This window comes from Oreochromis aureus, linkage group 22 (assembly GCF_013358895.1).
Source record: "Oreochromis aureus strain Israel breed Guangdong linkage group 22, ZZ_aureus, whole genome shotgun sequence".
In the NCBI taxonomy this organism is placed as follows: domain Eukaryota; kingdom Metazoa; phylum Chordata; class Actinopteri; order Cichliformes; family Cichlidae; genus Oreochromis; species Oreochromis aureus.
Genome location: NC_052962.1, coordinates 38,111,724 through 38,124,132, shown reverse-complemented (window position 1 = coordinate 38,124,132; position 12,409 = coordinate 38,111,724). Strand labels below are relative to the sequence as shown.

Below are 12,409 nucleotides of genomic sequence, written 5' to 3'. Positions count from 1 at the left end.
CATGTTCAATCTCTTTCATAATCACATTTCTGATGATTTTTAGATTTAGTAACAGGAACCATGACTGAATCTTTCCAAAGAGAGGGCACATGTTGTATTTGCAAGGATTGATTAAAAATAACCTGAAATTTAGGACTGAGTTCTTTAGAACAAGATTTAATCAGGCGGCCACTAATGCTATCAGGACCCTGGCTCTTCTTCACATTAACTGTATGAAAGGCCTTTTGGACGTTGCTGAGTTTAATGATAAAGTGCTGAGTATCTTTCTGTTCCTGTTCCAAAATATTCTTGCTAAAATCAGAAGAACTAAAACAAGCATAAAACATATTCAAGGCATTTCCAAAATCTCTTTCTGAATTAAAACCATCTAAAATGATCTGACTGCTGCTCTGGGGATTTTGAAGCCCTGCTATTTTTTTGCAGAAAATTTGCTTTGTGTGTGTGTGTGTGTGTGTGTGTGTGTGTGTGTGTGTTGCCTTGAAGGATTGAAGGCCTTCAACACAATCTTCTCTTAGGGTGGCTGTATCCCAGGAGGTAGAGCAGGTGTCCAGCCTGCATGCCAAATATCCTTGGGTAAGATACTAACCCTGCAGAGCTGCTCCGTATCCATCGGTGTATGAATGACTGTGAGGGTTAGGTAGAAAGCACCTGTGCTGAAAAAGCTCTGAAAAACACTGTTTGCGTGGATAGGTGAATGAGGCAAGTGTTGTATAAGAACCAGTGCATTTAACATCTTACATGTGAACTGGTGTTGCCTCTTCACTGCTCAGACTGTAACTGGTGTACCATTCAGTGCATATACTGGTACACAGCTGTGTACAGTTACACTGTTGACGAAAATAAAAAGAGAACTCGCTCATCACAGTCTAACAATGTCACTTATATGTGCCATCCTAGAGGAGCTGTACTACTTGTGCAGCCTGGTGGGCTATCGTCTGTCTTTTTTATTATTATTTATTTATTCATATTTATTGTTATTGTATTTATTTTAGACAGGGTAAGTCAAAGAAAGCGACTGTGCAGCAGCAACTGGACACCAGGTGTCCCCAGTCTCCCATTTTTCGCAGCAAGAGGAATCCTGCTGGAGAAGTGAAGGAAAGAAGGGCTGACTGAAGTGTGAGTGTGTGAAGAAGTGCGTCCGCGTGAGTTGTTTTCACACACGCCACTTTCGGGTACTTTTCAAACTGAAACTACTTTTAATCCGTTTTTTAAACTCCTCCAGGTTCCCTTCAGTTGCAGTGATGCAGACGTAAAGTCAGAGTGCGTGTGTGTATGTAGGCATGTAGGAATGGATGAAGACAGTTGCAATTAGGAAAGCAGGGTGGCGACAGGTAGCCAAAGATAAGTGAAGAAAACGGGACTACACCTTTACCGCATTACTTGCCGCTTCCATCGGTGGAAGTTCCGCACAGCAGCCGCCTTTCTTCTCGGGTCTGCACGCCTCTCCTGTCCTCTCCAGCGGATTCCTCTTGGGTGTTTACTCCGGTACAATCATGTCTGAGGAAACAACGGATTGTCCTAACGAACTGTTCGGTAAGGTAACGATAGCGGGGTTTCATGTTTACGCCAGCTGCCTGACGCGTGTACTGGCGCTGTTGTTGCCCTCAAAATAAAAAAAAAGTTTGGAGTTAAGAAGTTAGTCGAACTGTTTTAACGTAGCTCAGGTGGCACAGACGTCTTTAGCTGCAATGATTTAAAGGGAACACGATCAGATCACTTACCTCGCCATGTAAAACCCTTTCAAACTTAACGCAGAGATCTTATAGCGGTGACGTTGTGTTTTTTACTCGCTTTTAAATCACTACGAGTCACTTTGAGACTCTCAATAGTTACATAGAAGTTGAAGTTTTCTAAATATACGAGTGTTTACTATAAAATCTGGGGCAGTGTTTTGGAAATACTGAAGTGATTCATCTGAAGGCAAAAAGCTGCTCATATTAAAATCACACTATCTTAAGCAAACAACACTGTCCTGCTAACACTGGATCACACTGCTGATTGGCCCTTTTATTAACAGGTGAAACAATCTCTGGTTTTCATAAGTTCATTTCTGTAGAAATAAAAAAAAAGTCATTTTCATGCCCTGGGGCTTTGGCTGGCTACCTGAGAGTCTCTCCTCTGCTGCCACTTCCTTATCTGAAGTGGGGGAGAGGAGAGAGCTGTGGGAGAGGGGTGTGTCTGTGAAATTCCTTTGGGTTGTGGGATATTATCAACACTGACTGCCTGGATGACTGAGTGTCAAAAAGAAGTGTAAATCACTGCATTTAGCTGGACAGAGTAGCATGAACTGAAATAAAACACCTTGCTGATACAGCCAGACAGCTGAAGGTCCATGTGTTTGACCTACATTGACTTTTACAGGCTGATGTTGGACTGAAGCCACCTGCAACCTATTTTAGAACCAGTGTCTTACTTTCTGACAGTTTTAGAGACAGCAGTGGGCCATGAGGGTGGAGAGGCCGATTAAGGAAAAGCTTGAAAAACCATGAGGTCTTTCTGTTTATTAGCTCTCCATTAGCACACTCAGATACTGCGAGATGAAGCTGACTCACTACCCCGTGCTCTCTGTTACGGTGTCTGCAGACCAGTCTCACACTGTATATCTCTGCGCTGACTGATGAATGGGACTTTTTGTTGGCAGCCCTGCTGTTGGTTTTAACAGGGCAGGCCGACCTGATGCTGCTCATCGTCGGTAATTTAAAACTAGGAGAAAAAAAGCTTATCAGCAGAGCTCGTTAGGCCTGACCTTTGTGTGCACAGAGACTGAACTAATGAAAAGTGAGGAGGATCAGATGGTGGGTGATTACATGCCAAAAGCTGTGTGAGAAAGTTCAGCAAAAATACGGACACCCACTCAGTTCTTGTCTAATTTTTAAGCAGAGTTGCTAATCAATGGTTTTCATCAATTTTAAAAATAAATAACTAGTTTACCCATATGAAAGTAGACACAGTCCATCTAATACCCAAAAATGCCAGTAGTTCAGCATTTCAGAACCACATATTTCCCTCAGAAGTTGGTAGAGATGAAAAGCATTGCTGACAAAGAGAGACTGCTGGACTTTTGTTTATGAGGTGGCCACAAATACACCAAAAAGTATCAGGTGAGCCTGCTTTATCTTTGTATTCAAGTATTCAATGCAAGTATCAATAAAGAATGGGTTATTTTAAAGAGCTGTACTAGGACATGTTACAGTACAAGTCCTGTTAAAGTGGCAACAAGTCAGCTTGTGGAATTTCTTCACTGCTAGATATTCCACAGTCAGCTGGCATTACTGCAAACTAGAAGCGTTTAGGAGCCACAAAGGTCATGTAAAGTTACAGAGCGAGGTCGCTGAGTGCTGAGGTGCATAGAGCATAAACGTCACCAGCTGACTCATCAGCATTAACATCAGCTCCAAAACTGTGCACCGGGAGCGTCATGGCGTGAGTTTCTATAGCCCAGCATCTCCTGTAGGTGTGACATTTAGGGGGCAGCACTCGTGTCCATGTCTTCAATGTCTCTAAATGAGAGCGTATGCTGTTTATAACTTCTGGCTGTGTAAATACATCACAACCAACCAGGTACTGTTTAGGTCAGTTCAGGTTCAAAGCAGGAACTGTGATTTAAGTCAAAGACAGAACAAGTCTCAAGCTCTCAAATCATAAATGACAATCTGGAAGAATTAGTTGTATAATTTCCTTGCAAAACCTGAAAGGATGAAGCCGTCTGCACAGTATTTAATGCACTTTCAGAAAAAAGTAAAGACTTAATAAGTTATACTTTTGGCTGAATTTCTGCCAGTGTGAACTGTAAGTGGAGAGCGAGAGCAGACGTTTGTTTAGATTCAGCATGTCGCAGGTTGTTACTCTAAACTAATTAGTCTGCTGGGAAGTGGAACGTGTTTTTTATAGGACCAGGTTGGACGGAGGGAGAAGTCCATGTGTTTCTGATCAGCCTCCACGCTGCTTCATGCTCTAATGTTTTGATCCTCCTCATGACCTCATCGTGTGTCTGGGTGGAGAACAGCATGAAGGCAGACCCGCTGGTTACGGGAAGCTCCAAGTTATAATGGATGTGGAAAAGCTTTAACTGGACTTTTCTCCACAGAAGTGCCACCAACCAAAGTGCACTGCACAAAAATGAAAGGAATGATTTTGGATCAGACTACAGCATTAGGTCAGTCAAACTTCTCGGAGATCGATCTGCTCAGTTAAATAGCAGAGGAAGTTGTTAATGAAATGAACAACAGGTGCACTAGAGGGGCAGCGATGAGACATCCCCAAACACATTCATAATTTTACAGCTGGATCAGCTGATATTAATAGCATCTTGGCGGGCCACAATAAGTTCTGCTGAGACCTTTGGAGTTGCTCAGTAATCCAGCTCTCCACAACTTTTCCAGAACCACTGCAGACACAGCAGATCGAGGGTTTCAGATCCTGTTTGCAGACGTCATTAAAGCATAATACCTGCAGGCCTACAAAATATCATTTGGTGTGATTTGTCCTTCTTTTGGTGCACATGAGCCTCCCGTCTCAGTCGATGCTGACAAAGCAAGAGATTCATGCTCAGGGATCCGTCCTGCTCCAGCACAGCTGCGCTGGCGACCTCGTTGTTGAGTATTCATAATAGAAAGCTTTCACCTTTGCTTCCTATGTGATTCTCTTACGTAGACATATACTTGTTTAAAGTACAAGTCTCTATTAACGGAGAGCCTCACTTCTAACGTTTCTATTCTCACTATTTGTACTGAAACTCGACGTTCATCCAGAACATCATGCAGCTTCTCAAACAAATGAAATCATTTGCATGATCATCTGGAAGTAATTCCAGGTCAGTGAAAGAGGAGTTTCTGTGGAAGTAAAGAAATATACAATCTGCATTTACACTCAGCCTGTCGACACTAAACCCTCGCAAATAAAAAACAAGTTCTAAATGATTTATTCTTTTTTCTGTGTGCATAAAAACATTATAGCTACAGGCTGTTAAATGTTTGGTGTCTGTGTTCACGGTGCAGCCTTCCATTACTCATGTTCCCCTCTGCAGGTCATTAACTTTAGTCTACTCTCTCCACAGGAGACACAACAAGATGCAGGTTGACGCATAATTTGTCTTTTAATGATTGCAAACCACAAGTCAGTTTGTAGCATAATGATGCTTTTTTTTGTTTTAATTAGTTATTTATATTTTAAGACTATCTCAGAACACAATTCTTCATTAGTAAAGGAGACAGGAACGCTAACAGGACTGGGAAGCATCTGCAGGCCACCAAATCTCCCATCCTGCTCCTATTGTTGTGTAATACGTCTTAATGTGATCCCTCCAGCTGTTCTGCTGTCAATTGTCATGAGTTTTTGTGTGTTTGTAGAGAGTGTGCGGGAGGCGGTGGGACGCAGGGTGAAACTGATCCTGAGGCGCAAAGTCCAGCTGGAGGTCAAAGGTGACAAGGTGGAAAACAAAGTGCTGGTAAGTAACAGCTGTTTAGTGTTTTTTACTGTATCCACGTGTACTCACAGTTTTTGTTAAACGTTTGTTTTTTATGCCCTTTTTGGCATCAGGAATGTCATATATGATAGGTGGGAAGCAGGAAGTGTCACTGCTCTTAACCCTGGAAAACACAGTAAGCTGAGTGTGTGTGGACATGTTGCTACAGGAGCGGGAAGATGATGAAGCAGGAAGTGCAGGCCGAAGGTTTATCACCACACGCAGCAGTTTGTATTTCTGTAGGAATTCATCTTCTTATCATCTCAATACTTACTCAGTATTTATTTGAATAAGAGAAATACAAAATGGTGCTCTCAAATACTCCAGATGTTGTGCGAGGAGTGCTGCACAGGCACTGTGTTTGTGGTCATTTTGGTTTTTTAGTTGCCTCAACACGACCGTAGGTTAGCAGCAGCCAGTGACTGATGAAGGCCAGCGAGGGAGGATGTCTCTTATGATCGGTGCCATTTTTGAATTATATATCACAACAGAGCAATTCGCACCTTTAAAATAAAACTTCCATCAGCAGTGTTGGTTCTGATGTGAGGTTTTCTCGTCGGCTCGTATGTGGTTGTTAAATGTTTTGTTTGACTGCGGCGACAGCAGCTCCGTCCGACGGGAGCTGCTGCTGCTCTGAGTCACATTGGGAGCGCTTCCTTGTTTGGATTCGGCTTCTCTGCAGCTCTACAGCTGCAATCTTTAAAAACTGTTAAAACCGATGCACAGCTTTTCCTCTGTTTTAAAAATGAGCAGCCATCCTGAAACTTTTGTTTTGATTAGCGATGTCGGAGCAAACAAAAGAAGGAATGTTGCTTAAGTTGCTTAATTGCAGAGTGGACGTGTTGTGAAATGGGCCTCGGCCTCATGGTCGAAGTTCAAGAGGTGTTGGTAGAGCTTGATGTCAGGGCTCTGTGGTGCTGCTGTTTCATGCCAAGCTGGAAAGCACCTCCTTATGGACACGGCTTTGTGAGTGGCGACATTGTCATGCTGCAACAGGAAAGGAAATGCCTCAAACGTTTGGCACCAAGTTGAAAGCACGCCGTTGTCTAAAATATCATTATGATTAACTTTGTTTTGATTGAACAAGCTGTGCTAAGATCACGGGCTGATATTTAGAGTTTGACCACTGAGGGTTTGGGTTTTTTTACTGCAAGCCTCATTGTACGAGTGCTTTTTTCCTTTTCTTTGTGTTCTTTTGTGTAGGAATCATGGAGGAATTCCCACACATATTGGGGAAGTCCTGAAATGAGGAAGTGGTGCAAAAATGAGGACTGATTGTTGGAATTTTTTGTTTTGTGATGTTGCTGCAGATATGATGCAGCAAAAGTAAAACTGTTTAATGAACTGTTCAAAGATGCAGCACAGAGTTAGGTGGGTGTTACCGGGTATCTGGTTTCACCTAACTGCAGGTTTGTGAGCTCAGCTCTGTGTGTGAGTGTGGGAATAAGAACAGACAAATGAGTATCACCACGTCTGCTTAAAGCTCGTCTGCTCAGCTCAGGAGTGCATTCGAGCTCATTTCATTTTTTTACGTCTTTAACACACTTTTTTTCCTTTGGCCACATACCACGGCTCTGCAGCCCCTGTCAGGACTTGACTGAAGCAACCCACTCACAGCCACAGGGTGTTGGGACACACACACACCACATTCCACAGCTGTAGATCAGCAATTCTACCCTATAGCTATAACTTCTTGAAATGAGCCAGCGCGCTCAGCGTTTCATGGTAAAGCGTCCGGCTGGGTTTCTTTTCATTTGTGGAAATTAAAGTAAAGGACACATTTTTCTCCTGAACTCCAACCCAGTAACAATAAATCTGTGGCTGTGTCCTGCATGTCAACACCAGGAATGAGTTTGTTTGTGAAGATGTGGGTCTGTAGTTTACCTTTGTGAAACCACGACAGCTGAATGTTGACACTGTTGATGTCTTTTGCACCAACTTCAATCATCACTAAACACCAGTTAACAAAAAACCTTATTCTGTTCTGAGCTGACACACAAAAGCTACAGATTATAATTTTATTTATTTATTTTTAATAATGTGTGTCAGGACTGAGAGCTGGTGACCACCTAAATGTACCCTCCATATCCACATGACGCCAGTTTGTGTGCAGATTATTTTAGTTGTTACAACTAAAAATTGATCATTTCATCTCAAATAATTTCATTTTTTGTGCCTTTTGCACGAATCTGAAGCAGTGTTTGAACATGAATATCTTAAAGACTTTTAAAGATAAAAGCCTGAAAATTTCAGGACCAATACATTAAAACATGCCTGAGTCATTAAAATATGAAGAAAATCGTCAAGCGCTCAATTCTTGAACATCAATGTATAAAAAAGGCCTGAAAATGGATTTCAAACAGACTTTGGACCAGAAACTTTTTATGTAAAATTGGAGAATTTGCTGTGTTTGTTGAATATTCTAATAGCTGAAGTACAGGGATGATCCAGAGTCACAGCCAGATCAATCTGAGAATTCCACTGAGTGGAATTTATTGACATCTGCAGTATCTTTGAGCATTTACAGGGAAAAACAGTGATAAAAGCATAGGTTGCTTATATCCATTTATTGTTTCTGGTTTTTTTATTACAAAATCCTCAATTCAAAGAGCACAACGAGCTCAGGATGAAGCTGCAGGCTTTGACAGCACTTTGATGCACTCAGGTTCAGACGCTTACGTGGACGTACTCACCTGCTCGCTGCGCGCTCGCCTGCAGAACACCTGAACGGAGACATTTCCAGACTTTATAACCCGAAACAGGTCGTTCTGAATTTCCTGCAGGCCCGCCCCTCAGCCCATTGTCTGAGACAGACAGCCAGCAAGGGCCTCGCATCTTCTTGGCTCCTCTCTGGCGTTAGCAGATGTGACCTGGAGTGACCTCACTAAACTGTACAGCGGGTTACTGTACGCGCCACAGCTGGCTCGGCCTCCTGTGGCATACAGCTCGCTTTCGCTGCCCCAGTTTGTTTCTTATAAAATCATTGCAGTGAAAATGTGACTACAAGGACCATTTAAATTCCCACCATTTCACACCATAATTCATCAAACATCTCAAAAATAAGTCGCTAATTTTGCCTGTAAGAGTTAGTCTGGCCATGGCTGAGCGAGCAGCCATAATGTGCACTTGCTCCCCGCCAGGATTGAGGTTCAACACGTGGTGAAAGATAATGTGTATTATTATCCCACTCGGCTAAAAACCCTCTCCAGAAGTCGGGGCTGCTGCCAGCTTCTCTGCGAGGGACAATACACAAAGCTGTTGGGACCAGGAGAGACTGCTCTGCTCCAATCTGGACTGAAAATGACAAAATTTCCTTTATTCTATTTATTTAGTTTTTGTCATTCACCATTTTTTCAAGTGTAACATCATCAACGCCACAATTACTGTTCCAGCCTCAGGGAGTCCATTTTTTCTTCTTCTTGTTATTATTATTATTATTATTATCACTGATACATGAAAACACATTTTTTTGCCTGTTTTATTTAAGGGATATGGTGATTTCTTGTTGGGCACTGATTGTACTCCATTACAGACAGGCTTAGCTGGAAACTCAAAGGCCAACCTGCTCTTTGGCCATTGAGTTTTTAGGTTAAACATCTACCACACAGCCTAAACTGGCCGTGTGGTAGATGAATGTAGAGCGTGTAGAACCGTATGGATGTGTGGTCAGATGTGTGTAGTCTAAAGCACTGAGTGTTCATTAATTAAAAAAGAAATGTCTTAAAGGAAGTTGTAAAGATAAGCACTGACTAAGTACTTCCACATGTTTTCATTAATTTCAGAAAGTAAGAACTTCTTCATCTTCTTCATCCTCACCTGTTGACCGTTGTCTGTCTTTGTCCTCAGGCTTTGGCATCACATCGAGCCTTTCTGCTCACAGCACGAGTCCCCTCTAAGGTTAGTAACCCCATACATCTCCACACTTTTTATTTCAATCTTTGTCTTTGTGTTTTGTGCTAAATCACAGTCTTTAACAGGCTTTTACCGGCTGAATGTCAGCCTGTTCGATCGGCCACTGTCACGACAGCATTTTTACTCTCGGGCAGCCTCGCCCCGAGCATGACTGTAGACTGTATTAATCTGTATTTCATCACAAAGTACAGCTATGTTTCTTATTAGTCACACATTATCTCCAATCACACCTTTGCTTGCTTTGCTGTGTATTAACAGGACCTGTTTATCTGTTATACTCGGGTGTGTTTTGATCACCTGATTGGCCCGGCTAATTATCCTCCTGTTCATCCCGGACAGCCACAGCACAGGTTGAGGTTAACATTCAGAAAATTCCCCTGCATAAACAATATGATTCCCTGATAAACACAGTACCTTTCATGGTTTTTGTTGGTCATATTGAACGTTACAAACCCACATTTTTGGTTTATTTCTCTGTTTATCTGAGTTGTCGTGTCTCTTCTCCCCGTTCTCTCGCTGTTTCCTGCATGTGCCTCTCTACACAGTTGAGAGCAGGTCTCAGCACCATATGGAGACATTTGATAGTTTTACCCACAATGCAGCTGTGAGAAATCAGCCTGTGGGAAAGAAAAACAGTGACAGGAAGAAAAGTTCGACCTAGAGGGCGAGAGGCAGGGACGGAGAGGAAAAACATTCTGGAAAAAGAGTTTTCTTGAACTCAGACTGAGAGAGATACGAGGGATCGTGAAATGTTTACGCCGCTCTAATTTTAGGCTGCCTGGGCACGATACGGAAGAGCAAACTTGACATAAATCTGAGGAAAACACCTCGGACTCACCCACCCTCGTACCCATTTTCAGCTGAATCCTGAATCTTTGCGTTTCCTTGTTTTAAGTTTAATAAACTGTTTTTAGAACTTCCAACTCATCACAGTTCTGTATAATTAAAAAAAGAGAAGTAGCTCTGTGGTTAAACACAGTTTCCAAGATGCTTCCTTCTTGGTAGCATCTATTTTCATTGCTCCCTGGTGACTCTCAAGGGTTTTTTTTCTTTCTTTTTTCAGGAGCTTCTTAGCAATGAGTGTGTGAATCAGGCCAGACAGAGACACAAAGTCTGATTCAAAGTGAAACTGAGTCCTGGGACTTTGCTCAAACTAAAACTAAATGGCTGTTTGGCTCCAAAATGTGAACCGACCCAACTGTCAAACACAGAAATTGTGACCTCATCTTTCTTCTAGGCAGAAACGATGTATATGTTGGAAATATGGCTCACGATTAGGGATGGGTATTGATAAGATTTTCACGATTCCATTTTCGATTCTGTTTAACGATTCGATTCTTTATCGATTCTTATTTTTTTAAAAAGGAGAACACTAAGGTCGATTAGCTTAGAACTTTGTTTTATATCTTCTCTTTGAACAAGATAGAAATTTAGGAGTAACATGGCCTTACGAACCCAACAGTGAGATCTTAAGAGATCCACAGCCTACGGCTCTTCAATGGGGTGTCACAGGGTCCCCGGGGAAAATTGTAAATGTAAAATAATAAAATAAATATTCTTCTGTAGCAATAACAAAGTATAACATAAATTATTCTGTAGCAATTACACAAGAATATCCAGTAATGTCCCTGCCTACAATTAAACACATTCACTTACCGAAAATTGGGGCAAATGGGTGCAAGCCTTTGACCACAAACTTAGTCACTGCTCGGTGACATTCGTCTATCCTGGCCTGAAAGGAGACGCTAACGGTAGACTGCAGCGAGAACTGCCAGCCAGACTCTGTCTGTCTCTCTCATCACGGTCACCTAAATGCACAGTAATGGCAGGTTTTGTAATAAGGCAGATCGCGCTAACATAATATGCACTGTTAGTTGATTATTTACCTGCCGCATTAACGGGAGAGGACGTGCAAACGTTACCGCTGCTGCTGGGTTGAGATTCACGAGTCCGGAGCGAAATTAAAGACATTCATTTAAGGTCATCGCGTGTTTTGTGAGCAAATGCTTTTGCATATTCATAGTGTTTCCTCCTTTAAATGAAATATCCGCTTTGCAAGTATTGCAAGTTGCTCTGTTGTCATCCGTTCTCGTAAAGTATGACCAAACTTTTGAGCGTTTGAGCCGTTTCCTGCCAGGTAAATGACGCTCCGCAATGTGGTGACGTCATTCGGGGCGACTGGAATCGATAAGGGAATCGTTTGCAAAAATGGCAAACGATTCCAAGGAATTGAAACAGTGGGAACCGGTTCTCAACAAGAACCGGGTTTCGATACCCATCCCTACTCACGATTGTGGAAATCTCAGCCATATACGATGTATAGAGGAAGGTATAAGACGAACAAGCCGACGAACACAGACACCACAAAGAAACAGATCCCTGCTAATCAGTGCAAACTGACAAAGTAATAAAGTAATCAAATTTTCCTCACGTCTCGGTAATGTCACCATATTATCTGTCAGATAATTTCATTAATGCACCCAGACACAGGTAACCAGAAGCATTAATTCATCAGTACTTTTGTTTGTATATAAGTTTGTGTATAAGAAATCATAACAAAATATCTGAGTAGACTGATTAAGTTTGTCTGTGTATTTTTGTTTGAGAGGATTTCATTTCTACCACAGTACAAACACAGTGCAGAGGTCCGCTTTAGTGCCTCGGTGGAGCTTTGAGCCTCAGCTGTATTCCAGCTGATGAGCTGTTTGTTTCTGCTGTGAAGTCGGACAGTCTGCAGCGACGGACTCGCCTCTGGAGCCAGCTTTAAGGTGGCGTCGGAGGAAGTGTAATGTTCTGGCTCTGTGCTTTTGGATCTATGTTGCCAGTTGACGTTAATAGTTGCATCATCACCATCGTTTTGTTTAAGGTTGTTCTACGTTGTGCAATCGTTGCTGCTGGGGATTCCCTTATGACGGAATAATTATTTTGTCTAAGCAAATGTTGTCTTTGATTATCAAATGACTGAAATAAGACTTTTGTAGTTCAGTGAGTTTAAAGCAGGCACTTTGTTAGCCGAGCGACTTTATTGTAAGC

General features: G+C 42.2%; 1 protein-coding gene across 6 annotated transcripts in view; it reads left to right on the top strand.

Moving 5' to 3' along the window:
• Positions 1-1,035: 1,035 nt before the first annotated feature.
• LOC116317225 (F-actin-uncapping protein LRRC16A) overlaps positions 1,036-12,409 on the top strand; it is a 31,571-nt gene continuing 20,197 nt past the window's right edge. For 2 of the 6 annotated variants that reach the window (XM_039605566.1, XM_039605561.1), the window contains exons 1-3: positions 1,036-1,533; positions 5,349-5,446; positions 9,311-9,361. In XM_039605566.1, coding sequence (XP_039461500.1) covers positions 1,494-1,533; positions 5,349-5,446; positions 9,311-9,361 — 189 coding nt within the window. In that variant the 5' untranslated portion in view covers positions 1,036-1,493. The remainder of the gene's footprint in view (positions 1,534-5,348; positions 5,447-9,310; positions 9,362-12,409) is intronic. The other 4 variants (XM_039605563.1, XM_039605562.1, XM_039605564.1 and 1 more) reach the window with 4 other exon arrangements.